This window comes from Apostichopus japonicus, chromosome 17, assembly GCF_037975245.1.
Source record: "Apostichopus japonicus isolate 1M-3 chromosome 17, ASM3797524v1, whole genome shotgun sequence".
Classification (NCBI taxonomy): domain Eukaryota; kingdom Metazoa; phylum Echinodermata; class Holothuroidea; order Aspidochirotida; family Stichopodidae; genus Apostichopus; species Apostichopus japonicus.
In genome coordinates, this window is record NC_092577.1 from 14,246,615 (window position 1) to 14,273,991 (window position 27,377).

A 27,377-nucleotide genomic window follows, 5' to 3' on the forward strand; every position below is an offset into this window, starting at 1 on the left:
ATTAACATTAATCGGACGCATTCGCATACAGATGTATTGATCGACCATTCCTTTCATAACTGAACACGTTAAGCTATATGCTGTTGTACGTATTTTGACTTGTCACTATGTCTAGTATACCATTACGTAATAATGTCTGTCTCTCTCTCTCAAATAACGTTTCCATAGCTGAGCGAGTCGTTCGGAAGACGCATTTAACATATCCACTCTAGTCATTGGTTTATATAGCTGACAGTCGAATCCGTGACTGTCCTTTGCCCCACCTAAAAAGGGTTTACATGTGTAGCCTGAATTTGTTCTTGTTTATATATTAGATGCTACGGTCACTCGCGCATGCGTCCGACTTATATTTTTGAACTGACCGTTGTGTTGACCAGCATGGGACACGCAGTGTTATTGTCTGAAGTGTTATCTCGCTCTTTTTTTCTGCATATGGGCCGAAATGTTTGCCAGAAAAGTACATCGTCGTGGTTGTGTGTGAATATTTTACTACACAAAAGTACAAAACAGATTTGTAGTGTTCGTGCCGTGCCTATAATGGAATGCCATAATTAGGCTTTAAAGGTATGCTGTATTGGCCCCAAATATGCTAGATATTCAAATATGGTCACCTTTGGTTAAATTATTAAACTGTTTTTTATTACAACCTTCGAGGAAAATTTCCTCACTGGGACATTTAGTTATCTTATGTGTTCCGTACAAATGTCTGTGAACAATTTGGAGAGTAAGTACCTCTAGGAATGTCATTTTTGAAAACTTCAGGCAATTATAGTATGCTATCATTTGGGGCCTCTACTGACTACCCTTAACTTCCGAGTGACCATTCTTCCGAAGAGAATACCGGCTATGATGTATTGCTAAACTGTCAAGACGTCACTCTTTGATACAAAGTTTCAAGTAAATTCTTTATAAAGAAACATCATTAATCGTCTGGAAAATTCTAAAACGAACTAACACACCAAGGGTGGGGTAGGGTGCGGGAGTCGTTAATTGATTGAGTGTCGTGTGGTGGGGATGGGGTAGGGTGAGGGAGTCGTTATGTGATTGAGTGTCGTGGGGTGGGGGAGTGGTAGGATTTCGAGTAGAGAGTGAGGCGTGGTGGAGGGATGGGGCGTGTTGAGGCCTTGTTGGTAAAAATCTTTATTCTTCAAATGCCATTTTTCCTCCTTCTTTCTAGGTCTGGAATTTAATTTGCTGGGTTTTTGCTTTGGGGGTGATGCTAACCATCGTTTTAGCAATGGAGGGATCTAACACAAAACCACTGCCACAATGGTTTGCTGCAATTTGGTTGGGAACACGACGATTCCTTTTCGCCTCGGGTGTTGGATGGGTGGCTTTCGCCTGTGTGACTGGAAATGGAGGTATGTCTATGACGTATGAATAGGGCACTACCACGTACTAAGTGCGTGATCAGATCAGATGGGTATAGTTCCCTAGCCTCGCACTGTGAATTTACATGACATCAATGTACAGTCGAAATGTGATTGGCTAAGAGGAAAGTTAGACTGTGGTAAATACGTAAACTTATAATATTAAGTCTTTTATGCAAGCATTGAGTATTGATAATGAAAGTACTACATGGGAGTATTAATAAGCATATATAAATGAAAATATAAATGAGAGTATTAATTAGTATTATAAATTAAAAATATAGTATTTTTAAGAGCAATGAGTAGTATGAATTAGTATAATAGATGAAAGCATTAAATGAGACTTTGAATTGGTATTACAGTTGAAAGCATTAAATGACAATATTAATTGGTAGTATAAATGAAAACATAAAATATGAGAGCAATCATAGGTGTTACGAAAGAGCATTATAAATGCAAGCATTAAATGAGAATATGAATTAGTATTACAATTCAAAGAATTTACTGAGGGTATTAATTGGTATAAAAAATGAAAGCATTATGTGAGAGTATTTAATAGGTATTTTAACTGAAAGCATTATGTGAGAGTATTTAATAGGTATTTTAACTGAAAGCATGAACGAGAGTATTAAAATGAGTAAAACAAAATAGAAGCATGAAACGAGAATATTAATGAGTATTATAAATGAAAGCCATTAATGGGAGTACTAATGAGTGTCAAAAATGGAAGCATGAAAAAAGGGTGCCATTGACTACTATAAATGTAAGCATGAAACGAGAGTATGAATGAGTATTAATAAATGTAAGCTTGAAATGAGAATATTAATGAGTATTATAAATGAAAGCCATTAATGGGAGTATTAATGAGTATCATAAATGTTAGCATGAAACAAGAGTACTATTGACTAGCATAAATGAAAGCATGAAACGAGAGTATGAATGAGTATTAATAAATGTAAGCATGAAATGGGAATATTAATGAGTATTATAAATGAAAGCCGTTAATGAGAGTATTAATGAGTATCATAAATGGAAGCATGAAACAAGAGTGCTATTGAATAGTATGAATGAAAGCATGAAACGAGAGTATGAATGAAGTTTAATAAATGTTAGCATGAAATTAGAATATTAATGAGTATTATAAATGAAAGCCGTTAATGGGAGTATTAATGAGTATCATAAATGGAAGCATGAAACAAGAGTGCTTTTGACTAGCATAAATGAAAGCATGAAACGAGAGTATGAATGATTATTAATAAATGTAAGCATGAAATAAGAATAATAAATGAAAGCCGTTAATGGGAGTATTAATGAGTATCATAAATGGAAGCATGAAACAAGAGTGCTATTGACTAGCATAAATGAAAGCATGAAACGAGAGTATGAATGAGTATTAATAAATGTAAGCATGAAATGAGAATATTAATGAGTAGTATAAATGAAAGTCGTTAATGGGAGTATTAATGAGTATCATAAATGGAAGCATGAAACAAGAGTGCTATTGACTAGCAAAAAAAGGAAAGCATGAAACGAGAGTATGAATGAGTATTAATAAATGTAAGCTTGAAATGAGAATATTAATGAGTATTATAAATGAAAGCCGTTAATGGGAGTATTAATGAGTATCATAAATGAAAGCTTGAAACAAGAGGGCTATTGACTAGCATAAATGAAAGCATGAAACGAGAGTATGAATGAGTATTAATAAATGTAAGCATGAAATGACAGTATTATTGAGAGCATTATTTCTGTATTTGTGGATTTAATGGTTGACACACACGGTACTGCAGCAGTCCTAATAAATAGGGTTTCTTCATTGACAGAGAAAGCAATCCACCCTGTTTTGGCGTGTGTAAGGATAATGACAAACAAATGTATAAGGAAGTTTGAGTCTCTTTAAAGAAACTCTATGGCATAGAGCTAAGTGATGATCCCGAAGTAAGTGTACATAATGTTAACAAGTAGCATACGACTTGACATGCTCAAAACGTGTTGAGGATTAAAAAAATGAAAAATAATATTACAATAATATAATTTTATTTACAATGTACCATAGTCATATTATTGAAAACGTAATAAAACAGTTGGTTATTGAATGATTAGTCTCAGAAGTCGGAAATGAAGTCAAAATGGTATATACACATATATATTTATTTGTATTTCAGGGCCGATTGACACATTCTTATCATGGAATCTCTGGTTACCTTTGGCTCGTCTCAACTATTGTGCTTATCTCCTTCATCCTGTGGTTATTTTCCATTTCCTGTTGACCAAAAAGACGTTGTTTCATTACACACCATATGAACATGTAAGGATTCGTTTCGTTTTTCGCCGTTTAGTTTTAACAACTCATTATAGGCATACGCCCTCTATTTGTACTCTAAAGGTTATTACTTTTGGCCATATGCGCGCATATGGCCAAAGTCATGATTATACTTCATCAGAACTCATCTCAAAATTAAAACCCTTCAAATAATAAACGCATACAATAATACTTTCACTGGCGTTATGTCCGTCAAATGTATTCTCCTTGAATTGAGAATGAATGTCCAAGTAGGGAATAATTGTCTTACTCTTAGGGACGAAAACAGTTCTTAAGAGGGAGGGGGGGGGATAGGGTAGGGGTGGGGGTCGGGAGTAGGTTCAGTATCAGCGACTGCTGGCAGTTTTAGTATAAAGGGACCGCGGTTGTGACATTTTATAAACTGAAACTTTGAATTTATGTTTTAATTACATGATTGTCCTATGACGCTGTTTATATTTTGCAAAATAATAATTATATATATATATATATATATATATATATATATATATATATATATATATATATATATATATATATATATATATATTTATATCAATGGGGAGCTGTGCTATATGATCCCCCATAAAACTGTCTTTTAGTTTTTACCCCTTTTGCCAGTAAAATGACTAAATTTAATAAGTAAGTGGGTGTATCCCAGTAACAGAAAAACAGTTATTCTTACACTATATTTTCCATTTGCGTATTCCATGTACTATGTCACCCTTCATGGTTCGGGGACTTCGTTATACCTTTCAACTTGTTAACAGTATTCATATGCTAATTAACCAATAATGACTTCATTTCATTCTGACCAGCAGTTTTTCTTCTTTTGGGGTGCCTTGGTTACTACCTATATGTTGTCCTTGTTCATTTCGTTGCTAGTTGAAGTTCCGACGATTGGTATTGAGAAAGCGTTGCTTGGGAGATTTTCGAAGAAGTAATTATCGGATGGTGCCATTTCCGTGACGTCATCAATCGATAAATCTGTATTTTTTCGTTATTGTTGTTTTTTCTTTATTATTGTTGTTATTTTTATTATGGGTAGAAATGTGTAAAACGTCACAAATGAATTGATATATTTTTATATTGGTTTACACAATATTCTTTCTCGTATGTTAGCTGAAACTATAGATCGTAGAGTAGTTAGTTCCAACTTCACCAAGGCAGTATTAAAAATGTTATCAATAAGTATGTAACTTTTCGTCTGGTAGATATTTCATATGTTAATACCTGCGTTACGTCAGATGTAAATCGCATCCGTCAGACTTCCGGTTCACTCAAAACAGACTTGTTCAATAAACCCACGAACAAGCACAACTACCTCTTACCAAGCAGTTGCCATCCACGTCACTGTACCAGAAATATTCCGTACAGTCAAGCGTTGCGCATTCGACGCATTTGCTCCTCTGAAGTCGATTTTGATTCACGCATTAAAGAACTGTCACCACACCTCCTAAACAGACAGTATTTTCGGGGTACTATTAAAATGCCATCAAAAAGAAAACCCCGTACCGAAACATCGACGTACAAAACTCGTCAAACCAGTTTCAAAAGGGTACCATTGGTTACTGAATTCCACCCTGGTCTCCCACCACTGGCTAATATCATTCAGAAGAATTTCTACCTACTTCAAGGCACCGAACGCCTGAAATCAGTTTTCCCAGAATTATCTATCATCGCTTTTAAAAGACCCAGCAACCTACGGGATATCTTAGTTCGGGCATCCTTTCGGGATGACACCCCATTAGGGGAAAGCAAAACATAAACTACAGGATCATCGCCCTGTACACAAAACTGCAAAACGTGCTTACATGTCGATTCGACCGGGGCCTTTCAGAGCAACCAACCAAACGCACGTTCCAAATTCGGCACAAAATTAACTGCCTATCCAAAAATGTCATTTACCTCATCTACTGCAATATTTGTAACTTACAATACATTGGAGAGTCAAAAAAACACTCTTAGAATAAGAGTGACACAACATAGATCGGCGATCAACACAAAACAGATCAACCAACCTGTTGCAAATCACTTCAATCTCCAAACTCATTCAATTGAGAATTTGCGTGTTATTGCCATTGACCAGAACGATTCTTGGACAGATAAATCTAGGAAAGGAAAAGACAATTTCTGGGAACAAAACTAAATACCACGGCACCATTCGGTTTAAACATCGATTTAAACAACGATTTGCCGTCCCAGATAAACCAAAACAATTCCTTCGCAATTACGACGGAATCGGATTAAAATAATCCGACGCGGATTAAAATAATTCGAATTTCTAAAACTTCTGCTCAATTCAGCAGAAATCAGTAAGTCGCTTTGCATTTACAACCATGCCGACAATCTTCTCTATAAAATAGTTTCAATTCCTGCTACTCCTTGTCACTTTCGGTGATCATGCACTGAAGAAGAGCTAGTTTTGCTCGAAAGCTCTGCAAAAACCAAACATTGGCTGTTTACTTCCAATCACCTAATTTAATTCTTGTATCTCACTCGAAATCCAGCCTTTCTCTAAATGCAACATAGTTGTTTAACAGTTTTTCCGTTATTCCTATATATATATATATATTACGATTTTCATTTATATATATATAAATATATATATATATACTTTTGTGTTTTTAATTCGTTATGTCGAAAGCCTCTTTAAGTAAAAAATATCACAATATTCATTACCATACATAATTTTAAATGTAAAACACAAAATAATGAACAATTTGGGCCTTCAAAAAGGCTATCTAGACGTTTGTGTGTGCATACTAAAGTTGGGTTGGCACAATGTACATCTTCATCTTTAATTTAGGCTCCTTTTGCATAAAGAATTGATTTCTTGCTTTTATTTATAACTTCCAATTTGCATTTATTGACTACTCAGTTCACAAGTAAACAATGTTTATTATAAATAATGCATACCGAGTGGCTTTCAACAATAGCCAACCAGGCTTCTTCAATGCTGCTGGTGGCAGGCGCGAAGCTTGGAATTTGCCAAGGGAGGGGCGAACCTGTAGGCAGTATATATCAGAGCCGTATATATGGCTCTGCAAACTATCTAAGCGTAGCGCCACCATAAGTCGGCACGAAGCGCACAGGAAAATTTTGGCCGAAAATGCCTCCCAGATCGCTGGAAATGGCACTTCCCAGGCCTTGTAAGTTGCATCTAAGCATTTTCTATTTTGAAATTACTAACGATATCATAAAAATATACAAAACAAAATATGCTCGGTCGCCCCCTTCGCCCCCTACCCCTCCCCCATTTGGCTACGCGCCTGGCTAGGGAAAGAATGCTGTTTAGGAGTGTGGTTCTTGTGCAATTTATGTTTGTTGAATGCGCTGAACTTTTCTCTCTGCCCTGCAGCATCTTTTATATCTATAGCACGCATTTTCTCCTGCTTAGGCAGTATCCATGCATATACTAACGTGAGAAACCTATTACTTGTAAATGACTCAGCTTCAAAGCTAGTTTATTTTATTTACAACATTAGGTCAGGGTGAAAGAGATCATGGACTGGATTTATTGACATTTCAGTTTTGCGATATTGGACAGTATACATCAAAACTGTGATAATGTTATTGTTAACCTCAAATCTGTAATATAATCCCTTTAGTCCCATGATTCGAGTTATTTGTAGGAATTTCTCTGACGCGGGGCGAGTCGTCATTGATTGTCTTAATTAATATCACATCATAGTCAGCACACATTGTGAACGGTATATATAGTATATACATAGTATGTGATAATCTATATAGTTTGTGTTGGAATTGGATAATTGTTTGTGAGGTCATTAAGGTGTAACAAGAATAATAACAGCTCTCATTTCTCAGGTGAACACTTATTAGTTTATACACAAGTTTGTTTGGTTTTATCTGTTTTGGCTGCATTTATGATAAACAGATGAGAGACATTCAATGCTTTACTATGTGCTTTCAATGTTAAAACAGAATAATTGTACGTTAGGTTTAACTCAGAAATTAGTTTTCAAGTGATTCCTTTGCATGCTAAAATCATTCATCCATATATAGATTTACTGTAATACACATATGTCCAGAATATATTCCAGTAGCATTTTATCTGTTTTATAATTTGTCCTACAATGGTTATTAAGTAATATATTGCTTTATTATATTAAACTAGGTTGGTAATTAATATATGTCCAGTCAAAGATATATCCAACACCAGTTTCATGAATTAATTATTGACATTTTTTTGACATTATTTTGATGCATGAAATCTAAGGCGTCGTGAAGGTATAGCTATGCATAATCGATATACGAGTGCTTCAAAGCATGATATTATGAGAGGGTAGTATAGACACTAAGGTATTAGCATGAGAATAGTTAGCTGTCAATTGGGATCAATCATAACCAATATATTATACACTGTGGAGTGTTATCTCAGTGGTTAACGCCGGTGCCTTTCAATCATAAGGTCCCCGGTTCGAGTCACTCCAAGATTAATGTATGTCGTCCAGTTACAGAGTTGTTGAAAATTGACAATTCATAATCATGGACGTTAAATATGAATCTAAGTGACTGACTTCGGTCAGCTTACGGCTTTGATAAGCCAATGAGGCTTCTTCGCGAATTCCTGCTTGCAGGAGGATCTAAATTACATACATACATACATACATACACCCATACATACATAAATACATACACACATGCATACTTCTAGTGTATGAGATATTGTCGATACAAAGTATTTGCACATTAAGTCACGTCCACTGTGCATGATAATGAAATAGAACTTGCCAAAAAACATAAGCTTGAGCATATCAAAAAATAACATCACAATGATAGATAATATTAGATATATGGTTTCTCATCACTAATGCAATACATTTTTCGAAAGGGAATCCTTCACAATGGCCGTTGCACTGGGGGTATTTCCGGCTTGAACTTGACGTTATGGCAAAACCCTTTTATATTGGCTATAATGTAGGTGCAAATAGGTTTGGCAATGTTTGAGAAATCTGGTGATTTGCTACTATACCCTTTGAATGGGACTGGGGCTGTATTTGAGGTTGCAAAGCATGTTAGGTTTTTCCCAGTGGCGTAGGAAGGTACTTTTGAGTGGGGGGGGGCTGAAGTCTGATGGCCGGCCTGGGGGAGGGGTCTAAGGGGAGGGGGTTCCCCCTCCCCTTTGGAATTTTTTTGCATTTTCAGGTGGCCTCAGATGCAATTTGGTGCAATATAGCACACTTCAACACCCACTCCATTTTGTAAAGAATTTTGCATTTTCACCTGGCCTTAGATGCAATTTGGTGCTTCAAATGAGATTTTTTTCTCATTTGGAAATGAAAAAGGGGTTTTCTGACTTGCGGAGCGGGGGGGGGGGCGGAACGATACTTCCGCCCCCCCATATTTTTCACTGGGGGGGGGGCTGGCGCCCCCCAGCCCCCCGGTTCCTACGCCCTTGGTTTTTCCTATCAATTCGCAAACCCAACCGTCAGTGGCGGAGAAACAGGGGGGGTTGGGGGGGTTTTAACCCCCCCACTTTTTGAAGAGGGGGGGTTGGCCCACACAATCAACCCCCCCTAGTTTTTGCCAGTAATGTTCTGTTATAGCCTATGTTATGTGCTCCAAATGGCATAATAAATCAAATTATTAAATTTGAAAATGTTAAAGTCATTTCAACCTTTTACCTGGTAGGCTACATCAACAATTAACGACCGAAAACCGAGTTGGAATTGACCCACACATTATTTCTAGCCCCTTTCCCCCACATTGCGCATTGGAACTTGTAGCTCATAGCGCTAACTTCACCCCACAACAGACATACACAAAATAACGTTTTGTTGCTGTTGAATAGCTTTGGAACTGTATACACTTGCCAACTTCAACGAGGTGAAGGAAGGAAAAGAAAAAGAAGAAAGAGAGAAAAGGAGAAAAGGATGGTATAGAAAATACGGCAAGAAAACGGGAAGAGAAAGAGGAACAGTGACAACATTATTCGAATTTGTAAAGCAAACAGCAGATATCACATCATATCAGTGAGCATGAAAATGGCGTTCCACGATAAACAGCCTCCAAACCATGGGCGCAGATCCTGGTGAGGACAGCGGGACGCGTCCCCACCAACTTTTTCAGTAGTGGGGACATGATATACCGTGTCCCCACCAATTTGTCCTGACCAATAGCTGCATTTCAAGTTCCCCTGTATTGAACTTTGGCGCAGTTTGATCCAGCATTGTGCAAATGACATGCAGCAGTTCTCATTTTATTGTATTTTATCCAGTTGTTAAATATAGGACGGAAATCGCATTTGCGGCAGTCTATATTTGTTTTCTGGGAGAGGAACCCAGACCCATCGTATATACAAAAGTCTACTTGGATTATTTGTCCCCTGATTTTCTTTCTGCGGACGCCCATGTATTTCTCTTAACTAAATTTCTAAGCCATGAGATCTAAAACTTAGGGAGGTTTAGGAGCATCATTAGGTCTGGGAAGTGTTATTTCCGGCGATCTGGGAGGTATATTTGCCCAAAAAAATCGTACGCTACGCGCGAACCCATGGTCGCGCTCCGCTTAGATAGTGTCATAGAACAGACACGCGTCCCCACCATTATCCAAGACTGATCTGCGCCCATGCTCAAAACTGTCGATGTGTGTAGTGTTCGGTTTTGGAAATATCTGGTATATTTTTATTTCCTTCAACGAAATTTTTTAGTAACCGTCTGAATTTTCGAAAATTCCCTAACCAACATTCTTCATCATACTTCATCATACTCGTGCAATTTTGACCCGTCTGTTAGGGTTTGAAGGAGGTTTTTCTATATCGGTTGTCCATAGATGATATTTTGTGTAACATTATGGGTATGTTTTGAAGTGAATTTATTCACGAGAATTGTGAATTTTCAAATTCTGAACAGTGGGGCTGACGGATATTGTGGGCCGCGATGAAGAATCACCTACAAAAGCAATGATCCACAGGATATGTGTTGAAGTCCAACATGATGTGTGACTGGTGACAATCTTCAAAAAGGTTATAGATGAGAAAAAAAGTATTTGGAAAAAACTTGGTTCTCAGGCAAAAGTGTACATATGGTTGGTCAGTTTCAAGCCCGAGAGGTGCCATTTCCGGTGATCGGGGGGTACCAAAACCAGAAATTTGCTTGTACGCTGCGCGCCAACCAATGGTGGCGCTCCGCTTAAATATTAATACGCCCCCCCCCCTCCCCGGGTTAGAAAATCCTGCATACGCCCCTGGTTAAATGCAGCTTTTCAAGGCCTGGGCAGTGCCATTTACTGCAATCTGGGAGGCAATATTTGCCAAAAAATTCTTGTGCACTTCGCGCCAACTTATGGTGGCGCTCAACTTAGATAGTGAGCCAGCAGGTATGACTTTTTATTTCATCAATGGCCTGCAACCCCCCCACTTCTGACAAGAAATCTCCGCCACTGCCAACCGTTGAACTAGACATAACTGAACTTGCAGGTAAGTACATCGAAGCCCAGTAATTATGTTATACACGTATCAGTTGTAAATTGCCCCTTAGTGACGTCGTTATGGGAATGTCGAAATTGTTCAGGAAGTTATGTCGGTCATACAGGGTAATTATGATCTTTTTTTAATCCGATATGAAATTTACGATAGTTGGTGGCAGTAGATATGCGGTTCCCGTGGTCGTATAAGTGTTAGAAGGATTTTAAAATGGTGACGTATTTTGAACACAGGCAACATATGTTTCCATGGGCAAAGTGAATCGGTTAGATGTTCATCTGTGCCTGTTTGTCTCGAGTCACTATTCTGGAAATCTTATTATACACCAATTGCAGTATGGATCGTGTGAATTAATAAAACATTTAGGTAGTGGAGTTAAATCGGCCAAATCATCCTTCCCTATTTTTTTTTCTTTCCGGCGTGAGAGTGATTATTAAAAAAGGTCCATGTTATGTTGTTGTTTTGATGACTGGTGGGCGGGGAGGTTGGGAATTAGGGATGGGACTGATCCATTAGGTTTTCTACCTAACACCCTACTCTGCCTATATACTTTAACACAAGCCTAATGTCACTGTACATATATATATATATATATATATATGTTATACTTCATATATAGTTACTACTTACTACATAAAGTTACTACTCGTTACTACTAGTTACTATATGTAATAGTTACTACATATATATCCTAATTTTACTACATATATAGCCTAATGTTACTACATATATAGGCCGCCTATATATGTAACCGCCTGAAATCCACCTCGGTTACTTGGTCCGAAATAAATGGATGGATGGGCCTAGGAAGTGTCCAAAAAACAAAAAAAAGTTGAAGGTCTACAGTCTTGTATGAGGCTAATGCCTCCTCACGCGACTTTACAACTTAACCCCTGGTCATTGGTAACTTGTCACACCCACACACCAAAGTGTGCCCAATTCAATCAATCTCTCCTGGGGCACCACAGTGCACCACAATCACGTGTCCCCACAACCACAACGCCCTCAAATACTAGTAACTAGCCTGTCGTTTCCTTTGACTGGGCATGATGACGTTGAAACACCGCAAGCGCAACACATGTCTATAGTAGGATATCTGTGTTACATTACCGAGTACAGTTACTCAAAGGAACGAAGCATTAACATATACGTAAAGTTAAAGAGTTATTGTCTTTATTCTTCTTAGAAATTACATAGGATTATTATAATGTCCCTATAGTAGCTTCGCAACGGAGATATCATGGCCAATACTGTAGACCTGCTAAATGATTTGCTGTGCTGCCGGTTTACAGCCGTGAAATTTCCCAGCTAATGTTACCAACCCTGCTACTCTAGCAGTGCCTATCTTAAACGTGTCATTTCACATATAATTAACCCCGTGACCTTTATTCTGTGAAATGACCGGGTCCACCTAACATAAAGAACTGCTGCAACAGGCGATATAGGCTATACTACTAATAAGCTACTATAGGCTATACTACTATATCTAGGCTATAGTACTAGTTACTACTGTATAATTAATAGTTACTACATTATAGCTTAATGTTACTACATATAAAGACTATACGGGCCTTCAGTCGCGTAATGGTAATTGACTGTAAACAAATGTTCTTTTAAGTAAATTAACCTGATTAAAACTGATTTATACGGCAGGGCTGCATATTTATATCATCTAATTAAAGACTTACATTAGTTCTTAAATCAGCATATGGGATGGTTTTTCTCACTTATTATATTTAGTGCCCTTGTTTCCGAGAACTCTTCCGAAGTATGTTTCACGAGCGATAGGTTGCTAGCTATATCTTTATCATAATTATCTTAGCATCCACACTAGTTTTCATCAGTTAATGTATTTATGTGTATCATCGATAACTGGAAGACATCGTCGTTTTGTTTTTCTAGATCAAACTTACCGGATTCATGAAATCTACTTTAGTTTGGACCTTCAACTCCATATCTTCCAGCGAGGAATATCAACACAAGCCTATTCGCACTCGTGTGTTGAACTACTTAACTAAGGGCTCAGTCGCTGCAGACACGGTATCTATAAAGCTGTAGCTAACTACTTCGCGATAATATACCTCTTTATATCTGAATCTAATCCGGCTCGTAATTCACCAAAGCCTTATTGCATTTTATCGGTGGATCATACTATACTTAGTGGACTTCCGAGTGACTTCCGAGGAATTTTGAACTGGGATATTGCTTATAACTAATCAATCACGTATTCATGGACAGCGCCATCTTGATATACAAACTATTTGGCTGCATTTTATATTATATATTATACATGCTGCAAAAATCATTTTGTAAAAAAAAGGAAAGATAAATAAAACATATGTTTGTAGAGGCGCATCAGGTTTTTGTTTGTGAAAAGGATAGGAGTCCAGAATCTAGCGTCTTCTTCGCTATACAACATCTTTGATTATACCATGTTAACGTTGCAAGTCAATTATATGGTTGGACTTGGGAATCCCTTCTCACCTCAGTTACCACGGTATTACATTCATGTAGGCACATACATTATGCATGTGAAGGTTCAAAGTCAATTCAAGGCTTCCGGTCTTGGAGTTCTGGCAAAAATTCCTTTTCGACCTCTGACCTTTCACATTAGGGTCATCACGGGACATGGTTCTACGTACTTTGATAGAAATCGGTCGAGGCGTTTGAGAGGAATTCTTTTTACGAAACCTTGCGCTAAATATATACATTTGAGCTTTGCATTGTGACCTGTTACCACATAGTTTGATAGTGCTTGGCATTTCTATTATACCACTTAAAGTTACATTGGAGTAAACTTTCATGTCCACGCAATGTTCTTCCCTTGGAGAAAATTCCCTTTTCACCTAGTTTGACCTATGACCTTTCGTTGTGAGGATCATTGAAGCACCTTCTCACCAAGTTTGAAGATAATCGGCCCGGTCGTTTGGAATGAATTTTTCACACAAACATTGTCATTAATGGACACGCACATACATACACACACCCGCATACGGACCGCTTTTTAACCCTCCGGTCACTTCTGGTCAATTCCGGTCACCCTCTGTCACCCACCTCGTGTGACCCGCCACCCCGACACTCGCTACTCAGGAACAATAACTTACACCTTTACAACCGTTGTTATGATTACTGACACAATTAACCTTGATATGCTCCATTGAACAACCGACTATACATTGATCTCAGCCTCCCATATATCGATAAGTTATGGTTATATATGTAATCGCTCATATCTTGTTATAAGGCGCAGCCTAAACAGATAAGAGTGTGGTTTACACGGCATGTCTATACGTAACAATGTTCTGTTACTTCCAAACCATTTTCGATTAACATGGATCACGGGACACGATTCGTTATCGTTCTAGCCACTGCTACTTCTGTGTATTTCTTTTTTGTGTTACAAGATGGTTACAATTGTGTCAGTAATCGGAAAATCAAGGGATTTCTCCCAATTCGTCAAGTGACAGCCAAATACTCTACTCAGTCGGTAAGTTTATTTATTCTTTTTTTCTTTCTTTTTTTGCGAGAAAGAAATACGAAAGTGAGTTTGCAGCGCTGCATTTCACATAAATAAGGGGTTATTTTCGTGGTCAAAAAAGATTTGTCAGTAAGCCTGCCTTTTTATTAATATTATATATATATATATATATATATATATATATATATATATGTTTATATATATATATATGTTTATATATATATATATATATAAATATATATATATATGTATATATATATATATGTATATATATATATATATATATATATATTGGCGTAATGTGACTATCGGATGAACAACAATATAAATTGTGAGAAAACACACAAATAAAAACAGAAGACAAAAACAAAAACACATGCTCAATATTTTGTCGTGTTGGAACGTAATAATAATATTATAATAAACTCTATATTTTTCCAATATCAGCAATATTATGATGGCATACATCTTTATATGGTACTACATAACTCTCTCATTTATGCTGTTATTGGGTCATTCGCTTGTGATATTATCTTGCTATGCATCAAAATGCCATTGCAGTGTACTAGTTACGGTATTAACAGTAACATTACCGTGACTCAAATGTCAGCACGGACATACAGTGAGCAAGATCAGATGCTAACATCCTTGGCAACATTAGAGTGACTATACATTCAAATAAGCTTGGCTGTCCTGCTAATGGTCAGACAGCCTCGGTCACCTCTACCACTGTTGCCGCCCAGTGAAAGGTATTTCCGTACAACTATTACTATCATGTGCGTACGAGCCCAATTTGAGAGGAGGGGGGTGTGTAAAGAAAAATTTAACCAATATGGAAGGCGTACTTGTGAAATCCACCTCACCTTTGAAATTCGAATTCTTTATAAGTAATGCCAACATTGATACATATCATAACATCATCTTGGGACAGCGAAGGGAAGCATGGATTTCGCTCTGTGTCAAAATTCCACAACATCAATGTCAGATCGGTTGGGCAAGCTTAGAATGTTAGCCTAAGTTTTTTTTTTAAGGAACTACTGACTCTGATCAAACAAGATTATTGCACTTTAGTGTTTTTTATATAGGCATTGCCCGAAACAATATCAGCATATTGGCAGAATTGTCACGGAAATATCTTATTGTTGTTGTAAGGGAGGAGGGGCTGCTTTGTACGCTATGATTACTATTGGGAAAGCAATACATTGAAGACACATTTCTTACACTAATTTTACTGGATCATTTAAGAAAAGAACACCTATATCATATATGGCCTAGATGGTACATGAATGAGCATTAATGATATCTAAAACACGATTTACCACTTCACAGTGGCGTGTCCGTGCCAGTATGTCAAAGCTGGCCGTGAGGGTGGGGGGGGGGGGCCTGCAGACTTTAAATTCCTCACTGATTAAGGTATATGGCAGAAATTTTGAGATATAGCCGGAGGCGAATAATGGATTTTATAAGGGAGGGTACCGTACATGGGTTATCGTAGCCGACTCCTATGTTGGTGGGGGAGGGTATTCCACCCCCTCCCAACCCCAAGTTTAAAAGGTCAACTGCTGCATTCATGAGCATAGATATAGGTCCATACAAGTATAGCTCTAAATTCAAGATTTATGCTACAAACTTGCCCGACTGATTTAGGTTAGTGACATAACTCTCTGTTGGGGGGGGGGGGGGGGTATGACTTAAATATTTGATAAAGGAGAGCGTGGTTGTGCTAATAAATAATAATAAATTCATAATTTCCCCGACTGATTGGGACCTGAAATTTGGTGGGAGGGCCAGAGGCGAATGAAGCATTTTATAATGGAGTGGTGTTGTTTTTGGGATCATTTAAGCCGCCCCCTATGTAGGAGACCGGGGGGGGGGGTCCTCCCCTGTAAAAAAATAAAATGTATAGTTCAATGGTGCAATTTGAGGCATATTTAGACTTTTAGTTAGCTCTCTATAGGAGTCGCCCTAAACGCAAGGTTGCTTGAAGTTGAATAAAGGAATGGGAGGGAAGGGAGGGAAGATGGGACACAGGTAGTAAAGGTCCTTTTCTTTTCCTAGCTGAGTGCAAAACTCCACCGACTGAACCCCCCCCCCTCCCCGGTTTGACGATGGCCCCGGCTCCATGACGCCACCGCAACTTCATTACAATGCTTTTGCTACTTCTAGTAGTCCTAAATGAAAATGTTAATCAAATGTTTCATAAATCGTCAAGGTCAACAAAATATATTCTTTAATCTCCATATATGATCAACATCTGCCCTTGATAAATTGGAACTGATTTGTCAATAAGCCATTGAACTAATTGGTCTATGCGGCAAGCCTGGAGATTGGGGAAGGTTAGGGGCAACAAGTCAAAAATAATGTATTCTTATCTTGATATGATATTTAAGGAAAATGGGTAAGGAATGAAAAAAATGACCCGGTGACATAATTGTTACTTATGTTTTATATTTCTCGACGACACCGGACCTGTGTAGCTAGAATAATTAGCAGTCCAGGCACTGGAATGGAAGCATAGTCTGTTAGCGGTCTACAATATATCCGAATAAATGTACAGTTGTGCTTATATATAATCACTCTTTTTAAGAAAGTAAAAACTAAGGAAAGAAACATTGGTACATTATTACTATAGACAGCAGTCGCTGTCGTTCGATAAACCAATATTAATATTGACTGCGTTTGGCATCTCGTTCCATTGATTGATTCCAGTATAACGTATCAAATTATAAATATATGTGCATAAATTAATACGAACTATACCAATTTGAATTTATATTTAGCATTATGATACGAAATAGGTTATTTTTTTTCAAAACTAAAATTTAAAAAATATAAACCCAAAGGAAATTCAAGTATTTTTGTTAAAATAACACCATTAATGAGTAAGTCAGAAATAAGAACGAAATATTAAAAATTGAATTTACACAGTAGGTTAGTTTTCAAAATAAAAATTGAAATTAAAAACAAATCAAGTATTTATTAAAATAACACACATCAATGAGTAAGTCAGAAATATAAATCAAATCAAACGGGACATGGCATAAATATAACCAAACAGTTTCTACTCCTCCCACCCCACCCCACCCCCCCCCGTCCCAGTAAACATTCCGACAGAACAAATATGGTACCACTAAAACAATTGTTCTGTCCTGTTAAAGTACACCTCCTCACTGACATCATAAATTGGTCATGTTTACAACTTGTTTGTTTTAATCAATGTTCTATCAGCTGTACAAATACATGTTAATGTCAAATTGCGATCATTTTGCAATCTTAAAGTAAGTTAGTTCATCTTTAAATTAGTGATAAAATGAATGATTTCGAATGGGTATGATTGGTCACATCGGGAGCGGCGGAAACGAGTAGGTAAAGGAGGACGCCTTTCATCTCTACATATAGTTTTGAGGAACAAAGAAAAAAGTGTCTCATCGTTCATAAATGAAAAGTCGCTGTGATTTGTGTCAATAAAAGGTGACCTTTTTACATTTTTGTGACTAAGCCCTCGTTTGGGTATTTAAAAAATGCCTCATTTCATTGGGAAGTTACAAAAAAAAGACGAAATGAAGAAAGAAATGTTTTAATATTATATATGTTATGTAGAGTTTCAGCACAACGCAACCAAACATTCAATTTCAGTTGAAACCCAATATAAATTTTCTGTGAATAGAAAAATCTTAGGAAATGAAAAACTGTATCTCAATAATACATACTAATTTATTAATAATATATATAAATACATGTATTATTGAAGAACAAATATGAGAGGTTATTAGTAAAGGCCGTCTGTAAGAAAACAAATAATGGTTGAAAAGGTTGAAAATGTTAGTAAGATTTGATCAAGAGGGAATCCACGGAGTTGCATATCTCTTCGTACTGAAGAACTGAATCATAAAGATAAATCGATCGCATGTGCTATCAGGATTACAGTAAGAACTATATGGAACACTGTAATATAAATACTGCATCAACGACAGCTAAAATGTAAGTTACGACTGGGCGAATTAGTCTAAACCTTCATACCATAGAGCAGAATATGAACTTATATTTGCTATATTTTGTACCAATTGCTTGTCGGGTCGTCGTTGGCTCCTGCCCTGCGACCTGGATTGTGGTTTATTCATTCCATTGGAACTTTGATGGAAGATAAGTTTGAGTCGTATTGTCAATACTATGCTATAGAGTTGCAGGCATAGCCCCCCCTCCACCCCAGGGTTGCAACAAGGCAAGTTGTTATTCATTTTAAACTGCAATAGTATAACAAGGAATTAAAAGTGATGATGGATCCAGACTAGGCCGAACTTACAGTAGGCTAGGCCTAACAGCCAAACATTGCCAAACCCAGCCTAACGTGAGGCCTAGCATATAACTTGTGTTAGGTAGACCGTAACACGTAGGATAGTTGTGGCCTAGGGGTTGGCCTAAGGCAGGACCTCGACTTAAGTCAATGCTGATCGTCCCAGTCTGTATCCCATAGCATATTTTGTCAATTTCTATTGGCAAGTCAGAGTATATACTAGTTACCAAAAATATTGTTAGCCTAGGTCAAGCCTTTAGCCTATATGGTCCATGACTAGTAGGCCTAATATACTGTAGTATTGTACTGGCAGCCCTAGGCTATTTTAAAAAGTTGTAAAATGATGGTTCCAATAGAGTAATGCTGAGAATAACACATTATCAACCATAAATTCACACAGACTCCTGCCCAAAGTTTGGTCAACAATTTAGGGCCTAGGCTAGACGCGCAGCGATAATAATATTCCAAGGTACGCTACATATCCAAATTGGGGAGAAGCACATTACAGTAATTTAGCGTAAAATCGTTAAATAGAATGTCTTTCTTTAATAAATCCCACCCAAATACCGCAACCGTCTAATACACCCTGTGTAGACCAACTTCCACAGTTTTTGCAGTGAAGGCTTCCGCCATAGGTAGGCCTATACAGTAGTGACATAGATCCACTCATTTCCAAGTCCAAATAGTCTAAGGTACGTCTAACAGGCACAACGTATTTCTTTCTTTAACAGATCACGCCTCCTAAGCCATGAGCAGTGAAGAGAAAGAATAGTATTTCTTCACATACAACTTTGGAGCCAGATGGCTCAGTCACCAGGGAGCCAATATATTATTTTAATTTTTCTGGTTTAAAAGGTAGGCGGAAGTGCCAATGTCTCAAGGAAATGGGATCCCATCATGCCAAGCAGCAACAGCAGTGATCATTATGAACACAACTGCAGTAAACGAGGAAAAGCCGGACAGAACAAAAAAAAAAGAGGATGAAATCACAGCATGGCAGAAAATCCACCAAAACCTCCACTCTGCCCTCTTAGAGTCTGTTATTCCCTCTTCAGAGAGTTGCCAAAGTTTTAATACATGTCTTCATCACATGTAGTCTGTTATGACTGCACCTCAACAGCAGTGATGCGCGCACAGTGCACAGTGGAACTAACACACTGAGAAAAGCCAGTTTCATGGCCTATGTTCAAGGTACTGTACCTGAGTGTATTTTCCCCCTGTTTTTCCCAGTTATGAATTATCACCATATTTTATGTTATGAATTATATAATATGCTTTACCACCAAGGAAGTTTATTTAATTTTAAACCGCACCTTGTAGACAGATCACTGAATGTTACGTCATTAGGCAGAGTCATGTATTTTTCAAAAGTACGAGCTACTGCACCATTCTGTCCTTTCACACTCAAACAATTTATGTTCATGTACGGCAAATGTACAAATTTACGTGTATTACCAAATTTTTGTTTATAAAATAATTGAAACCCGAATGAAAGATTTTTATACATATATATATATATATATATATATATATATATATATATATATATATATATATATATCCAGCTGTGGATATGTATTTATATATATGTATTTATTTATTTATATATATGTATTTATATATATGTATTTATATATATATATATATATATATATATATATATATATATATCTTTGTGTACGTACCGTCTGTTTTTTGGTATAATGGAAGTTTCATTTAAATGCATCATTTTCATTTCAATGCATGTTGTTACTATATATCAGTGACAGATCCAATGACAGATATTAGTTACCTCGTCAACATTTATAGGCTGTACGGCTACACAGTCCAGAATATCGTATGCAGCGTGCTCTTATATCATTAACATTAACTTTGTTTTGCGATTGGAGTGATGTCAAAGTAGATAATCAGAGTCCTCCCGAAATTCAATTAACATGTGACAACAAATAAAATAAAAGAGTGTATGTTAAACATACGAGGTCGAGTACCGTGCGTCAGGGTTCCCTTTTCTCGAGCGATACGTCACACAAAATGGAGGCCAGACAAATGTTAACCTTTCTAAAAACTTACTTTGGAAGTAGAGTCTATTCTGGTTGTGTGGGTGGTAAGGGGTTGAACCACATTCACATGTGGGTGGGTGGGAAGCGTTATTTCCATAGCAACAGGTGGATATCTAGTCAAATGATGAAAAGACCAATCAAGTGTCACATGTAGTACGTTATGCCAATACAAGAGGGGGGAAATATGATCACTACCTTCTGTCGGAACCCATTGAGAACACCCTTGTAGACAGTCTTTCACCAATTTAGTACCACTCATTTAGCATGCCACTTGCTCAGCATCAAGTACAATTCGTTTTCTCAAAGTATGTAGGTTATGTTTTCAATGTACTGTTGTGGAAAGTACAAAAAGGGAGACAGAGAAAATACACACACACACTGAATACTATTACCACTTACAATTATACTTGGGGTTACTTTCTTCCATATTAGGTAGTTTCAAGGCCCGTCAACAATTTCAGCCACTTGAATGTGTGCTATATGACAAACACCTACCTACCTACCTTAGGAATTGGAGCAGCATCTCAAATTTAAGACGAAAGACTAAAAATTAAGTAGATGTTATTGGTTGTATTTATGCATTCTGATGTCTGTTAAAGAAAGATGACTTAAAACAGTCGGAATAATCATATCCCTTCCATTTCTAATACATGAAAAATGGCTAGCAGACCACACCACCACTTTAACATCTCTTTCAAGTCATCATATGACATATATCCTATGCCAATCCTTTGGATAACCTGTACACATGATTACTTAAAGGCTAAGTACATGTCAATAGGTAACCTCTACCAATGTAAGAATTATGCTTGTCATTGAATAATCCCTGCATCTGAGTGAGAACTGTAGTGTTGCCCTATAGTAGAGCTTGCCCTTAAGTTGTATTCATAGTATGTTACAAATAAAAGAGGCACTGCATGAAATATGATAACAGTTCATGTGTACTTTGCAATTATTTCCTCCTTATTTGACTTCGTGGAAAATTCATATCACAAGTGAAAGTTACTAACCAGGAAATTGAAATAAATACAGTTATGACTATGTCAGGTCTGACTTGAATCTCTAGTGGTTACAAAATCAAAACTGCTTTAAGTGATGCTTCTTTTAAGTGCTTCTTTTTGTGTAAGCAATGCAAAAGCCATAGGAATAGTCCCACAGTTAAGTTGCTCCAAAGAATCAATCTCATGAAGGTGAGAACTTTGGAAGTATAGTCTCCATCATCATTGGGCTCGGCAAGAAAAGAACGTCTGACATTTACAATTTTATAACTCTGGAAGTGTTCATTTAGGATCCCATTGAAAATGTCTTCAAACATTCATCATATATACATGAATGCAAGACTGGTAAATACTTCCCATTGACACATGCAAAAATCTTTGAAGTTTTTCCAGAGTAGCTAATCAGAGTACCTTATATAGGTTCCATACCATTACATCTGTTCTGATCTAACCAATGCAACAACAATTTCCTTCATTTAGTAATCTGTTGAATATAAACTTGGCAACAAAAAAAATAAGGAAAGATTTTCTTGCCCTGACCATAAAAATCTTGTCTTACCAAAACATAATTTGACAATGGAGATAACATATTGCAAGCAGTAAGAATATTTTTATAAGATGGATTAATGAAGAACCTATCTGATGGCATTTGGTAATATTTGTTTTTGTTTTGTCAGTGGCATCTTTATAAGGAAAACATTTGGTAGTAACATGTTACTGATGGACATTGCATTTTACACATAATAGTAAATGAAATCATACACAAGACAAAAAAGGCATTTTAAAGCAGTGGTGAATAAATGAAATGTTTTGACGTCTCTGTAATGTGTACAATTTCTCAACATGAAGATGAATAGCTCACTATCACCTCCACCACCACCACCACCACCTCCAATTGAATTGAATCAAATTGGAGAGAGAATGACAAGGAACATGCAATCAGCTATCACTTGTATTTTTACCCAAAACACATACATACATGTGTAAAATAGTCTTCTTGTGAAATATTGATGAATACTCACTAATTATGTATTTGTTACCATCTCATTTAACAACAACCATGCATATGAATCACTGCAGTAAAGATTTACTACAATAATTACATACTTTCACAGGAAAAGAAGCAGTTTGTAGTTAAGCAATGAAATTTGGGGTGCACAATGTTTTCAGTTACTGTAAATGTTTTGTCCTTATACAACTGCGTTTAAGTCTACCAATATCAAAAAATAGCAATTTACATGTAAAGCACATGCCAACAGATTATTTATCCTTCACCACACTATTTGGTTAAACGAGATCAAAATAGCAATATGTAGAAATACAAAAATGCACACAAAAAATGCAGATCTTTCCAGTAAAATGTTACATATTAAATATTGATTGTGGTGAAATTTCTGTTCCGTTTGGAATTAGGATTTTGTCATTGAAGCTATAATGTGCACCAACAGTTAAGTTACTGTACAGTATGGTACACACGAGTGGTTCCTTCGATGCACAATCACATGAATATGTTCTGTTTTCCTATTAATTTGAGTCAAATTTCTACTTCAAAACCTATGCATTTCTGGGCAAGCTAGCAACTCTACCTACAAAGCATCGAAAAAAAAAACCGTACAGTATTTTTGTCGCATGTATCAGTGATAACACACTGGTTTCACTTTGAAATAAAAGTGGTCAATGAGCATTCATGCAGAAGCTACTGTACTGTGGTTGTTCACTTCCAAATGGAAGACTAGTTTGTTGTTGTATTGAAACTAGAAATCAACCACCCATCATAATTTAATTAGATCTTACAATTACTTGCACTTTCTAGAAATCAACCACTCATCAAAATGCAATGATAAGATCTTACAAGTACTTGAACTTTACCTTCCATTACAAATATTTAGGATAAGTTTAAGTTTAAATATCAGAACTCACTTTTGGAAAGTAAATTGAAGTGACTTACTCGTGAATGGCTTATACAGTAAATACTTTGCAGTCATGATGGCGTTGGTGTGTTTGTGTATGTATATAAGTGTGTATGTGTGGGTGTGTATGTATGTATGTATGTATGTAGGTATGTATGTGTTCAGGTTTGTAAACAAAATAACTCAATATTGTCAACTTGGATGGACTTCAAACATGACGGCTTAGCCAAATGTCATACAAGGTGAGCAAATGTCAAAAACCGAGAATCTTGTAGACAGGCTAACTCAGGAAATAAACATTGGTTTATTCTTAACTATGAGATGTACAGTGACCTCTCACTTGCTACAGATTTGGGTAGAGTCAATGTGTTTTTAGATGTTACCTTTTTTAAGCTGTGGTCAAAGGGCATTTAAGGTCAGTTGAGCGCCATAAAGTGTAATTCCAGTATGAGTGCCATATATACAATCAGTAACAAGCATGTACAATTTTGGGTAGAGGTCATTGGTCAGTTGAGCTCCCTAAAATGGCAAATCCTTAAACCTTGTAACCATGATAACTCAAGATTGCAACTGAAGTGGATAGGAAACAAAAGTGAGTTTATGGCTGCTTTCATTTTTTGCTGAGGTCAAATTTCATTCTGAGCAACTGTATATGGAGAGTATTTAAAGAGGAAATACATCTTCACAACATTCAATATTAGTGGAGTTGACAACAAATGACCTCCTAACTTACAGCAATTTAACTTCTAAAACAAATTCATAAAAATGATATTTCCTGCAATCTGAAAAAAAAGATGTTATGCACTAAGATCATACTCTACAGTATGGTAACAATTTAGCAAATGTTGGTGCCATACTCTTTAAATAACTGAAAAAAAGATCATCCTTTCGTTTCATCTAAGTAGTGCTATCTTCATCTGTCTCAATCATGGTTTCACCTTTGACCAATGAGTAATTGCAGAAAAGAATGCACAACACACTCTAGCAACTGCCTATAGTACTCTGATCCAGACAGAGTCGTGGATGGTCTCAAACCAATTAAATTCATGATGTGACAGAAGAAGAGAGTGATTGCACGAAGGAGATTTATTTTGCTGTTCCAGATGCTGCTGCTCTTTGACAGATGTTTTATAATAGTGAATGCTAAGGGATACATGGAACTTTTAATGGACAATTCTATTATGTGTTACTTTTAAATCGGTTAGATCAACAAACCAGCACTGCATGGTATTCATCGCCCAGGGTAACAGACAATGGCATAGAAATCATGTTGTAATTATTCATTCAGTCGTGGTGTTTTGGTAGATTGTACATCGGCCTAGATCGTTCAAGACTTGCGTGTTATAAACAGCAAATTATTACACGTATACGTTGCAAATCGAAAGATAAACATATATTACACACACCATACGTTGTGTGCTTCCATTGTATATGTACACCGATACGATTACATCAAATATAACGATATTTAATACCATATTACTAATAGTGGCAGATCACACACTAAGCTATAGGGAACTTATCGAAGGCAAAGTTTCAAAGTTAGTTATTTGTACCTGTTGTAATATCTTATACATCTTCATATATAAAGATGTTAGTTGACATGTGAGCAAATATTTTGAACTGAACTGAATTAGTCGGTAGTAGAAATTCAGTGCAGTTTTACTTAAGAGCATTTACGTTTGTAGGTTAATGAAGAAATTGGGGTGATATTCTAAAAGAGATATTCAAGATTATTCCTGAGAAATTCAGAATTTATTACTGAGAGTAGAAATGAATCTATGAAAAAAGGTAGTTCTCAGAGTGACTAGTATAGTTGGTTGTGGAGTCAAAAAGAAGATTGAACAGGGGTACAACAGCACGAAAAGATACAATACACTTTAATTTAAAAAAATTATATATCCACATGTGAATGCCAAATTTTGAAATCTCAACATCGCTTCTCCATTTGTTACCAATTGCATTTGTAACCAATTGCTTTTGTTACCAATTGCATTTGTTACCAATTTGTTACCAAGTACAATCTACGAAATCCTACTATCTTGCCAACTTTTAGAATTATGCTTTTTAAAAACTAATTTATCTACAGAGCAGCCATTAATATGCAAAATGGGTTCATGGAATCTCTGTTATAATCATTTTAATCTTTCAAACTTCTAATCCTCCATATAATGTCTTATTCGATCATGCTTTCATGATTGTACATTTTTACGTCTTTTATGTTTCATTATATTGTATCCTATTTATAAATTTTGTAATTTATACTGGAATAAAGAAATTGAAAATTGAAATTTCGTACATGTGTCCATTAGCACTTTTTAACCTCCATCTCAATAGTGTAGACAGTATGACCCGAGTCTTGATTTTTCAAACTGCCACACTTTGCCAAGTCGATGAATCTGTGTGTGGTCAAACCATCAAAGTAATAATGCAAATGAAAGAAGCTACACCAACTTCCATGTTTCAAAATGCAAAATTATTTTGAAAGTTTTTTAAACACTTTTCTTAACAATGTCAAGTGACATTGCCAACATTACTTTCAGTCAGGATCATTCTGACTGAAAACTAATTAAATTTTACTCTTAAGTTTTACATAACATCTTTTCTAAAAGCATTGGAAATTACATACGAAGTACAAAACGTTTAGTAGGCCTACAATACACTCTCCAGATATGGGTTCAACATGCTATATGTATCACACACACACTCAATTGCAAACACACTCCTATGAAAGCTCAGGTATACAAATACACAACCACACACAAAATAACAGTGAAGCCCAAAAATCTGTCATATTTTGTTCATGATACAAAGATGACAGTGTTGGGAGACTGGAGCCAATGCACGTTTTCAACTGACTTTCGGATGCTTTCTATTTCTCTGCCTTACAGTTCGTTTGCACTTATCGCAACTTATCGATTAGTCTGGGAGTTGATTTGTAAGACTAATCGATAAGTTTAAAATGTGTCTTCATGTTTGCATTTTATATTGTGTACATTACATACAGTTCAGTAGGCCTATTCGCGCGGTACGCAAAGGTTATAGAAGGGCCACTTTATACGCATCCGCTCTCGATCGAACTTCAGAAGGGAAAGCTGTGACGTCACGCAAAATCCGGTGTATAATATTGTTGGATTTCAATGAGACGACATAACATCTGTAACAAAACAAGTACAGAAATGAGTCTTAAAGTAGCTTTTAAACGTAAAGGTTAAGCGAAAATCTAATATGTTCTGGTTAATGATTCCACATATTAGGAGCAGAGTAGGCAAAAAATTGCTAGACGTATCTTTATAACCATAGATTATGAGTCAATGGTTGGCCTTAACGGAAGAGAAAAGGCAATGGGCAGGAGCATATGTAGAGAGTATAGTTCAGAGATGCATACAAGCAGTTCAAAATGATTTAATACGGTCGCTCACAGGAAGCCTGTGAAGTTCCTTTTAGAGTGGGGATGTATGTCAATCTCTCCTCTTCCTTTTCACAACACCGTGCTGCAGAATGTTGATATTTCTAAA

The 27,377-nt window shown here is 36.5% G+C and overlaps 2 protein-coding genes across 2 annotated transcripts in view; both read left to right on the plus strand.

Annotated features, from left to right (window-relative positions):
• The window catches only part of LOC139984264 (O-acyltransferase like protein-like), a 29,329-nt gene extending 20,997 nt beyond the window's left edge, over positions 1 to 8,332 (plus strand). The window contains exons 12-14 of the mRNA XM_071998098.1: positions 1,178 to 1,361; positions 3,536 to 3,678; positions 4,494 to 8,332. Coding sequence (XP_071854199.1) covers positions 1,178 to 1,361; positions 3,536 to 3,678; positions 4,494 to 4,616 — 450 coding nt within the window. The 3' untranslated portion in view covers positions 4,617 to 8,332. The remainder of the gene's footprint in view (positions 1 to 1,177; positions 1,362 to 3,535; positions 3,679 to 4,493) is intronic.
• A 5,925-nt stretch (positions 8,333 to 14,257) lies between these two features.
• LOC139984266 (NXPE family member 3-like) overlaps positions 14,258 to 27,377 on the plus strand; it is a 40,526-nt gene continuing 27,406 nt past the window's right edge. The window contains exon 1 of the mRNA XM_071998100.1: positions 14,258 to 14,606. Within this exon, the coding sequence (XP_071854201.1) occupies positions 14,451 to 14,606 (156 nt within the window). The 5' untranslated portion in view covers positions 14,258 to 14,450. The remainder of the gene's footprint in view (positions 14,607 to 27,377) is intronic.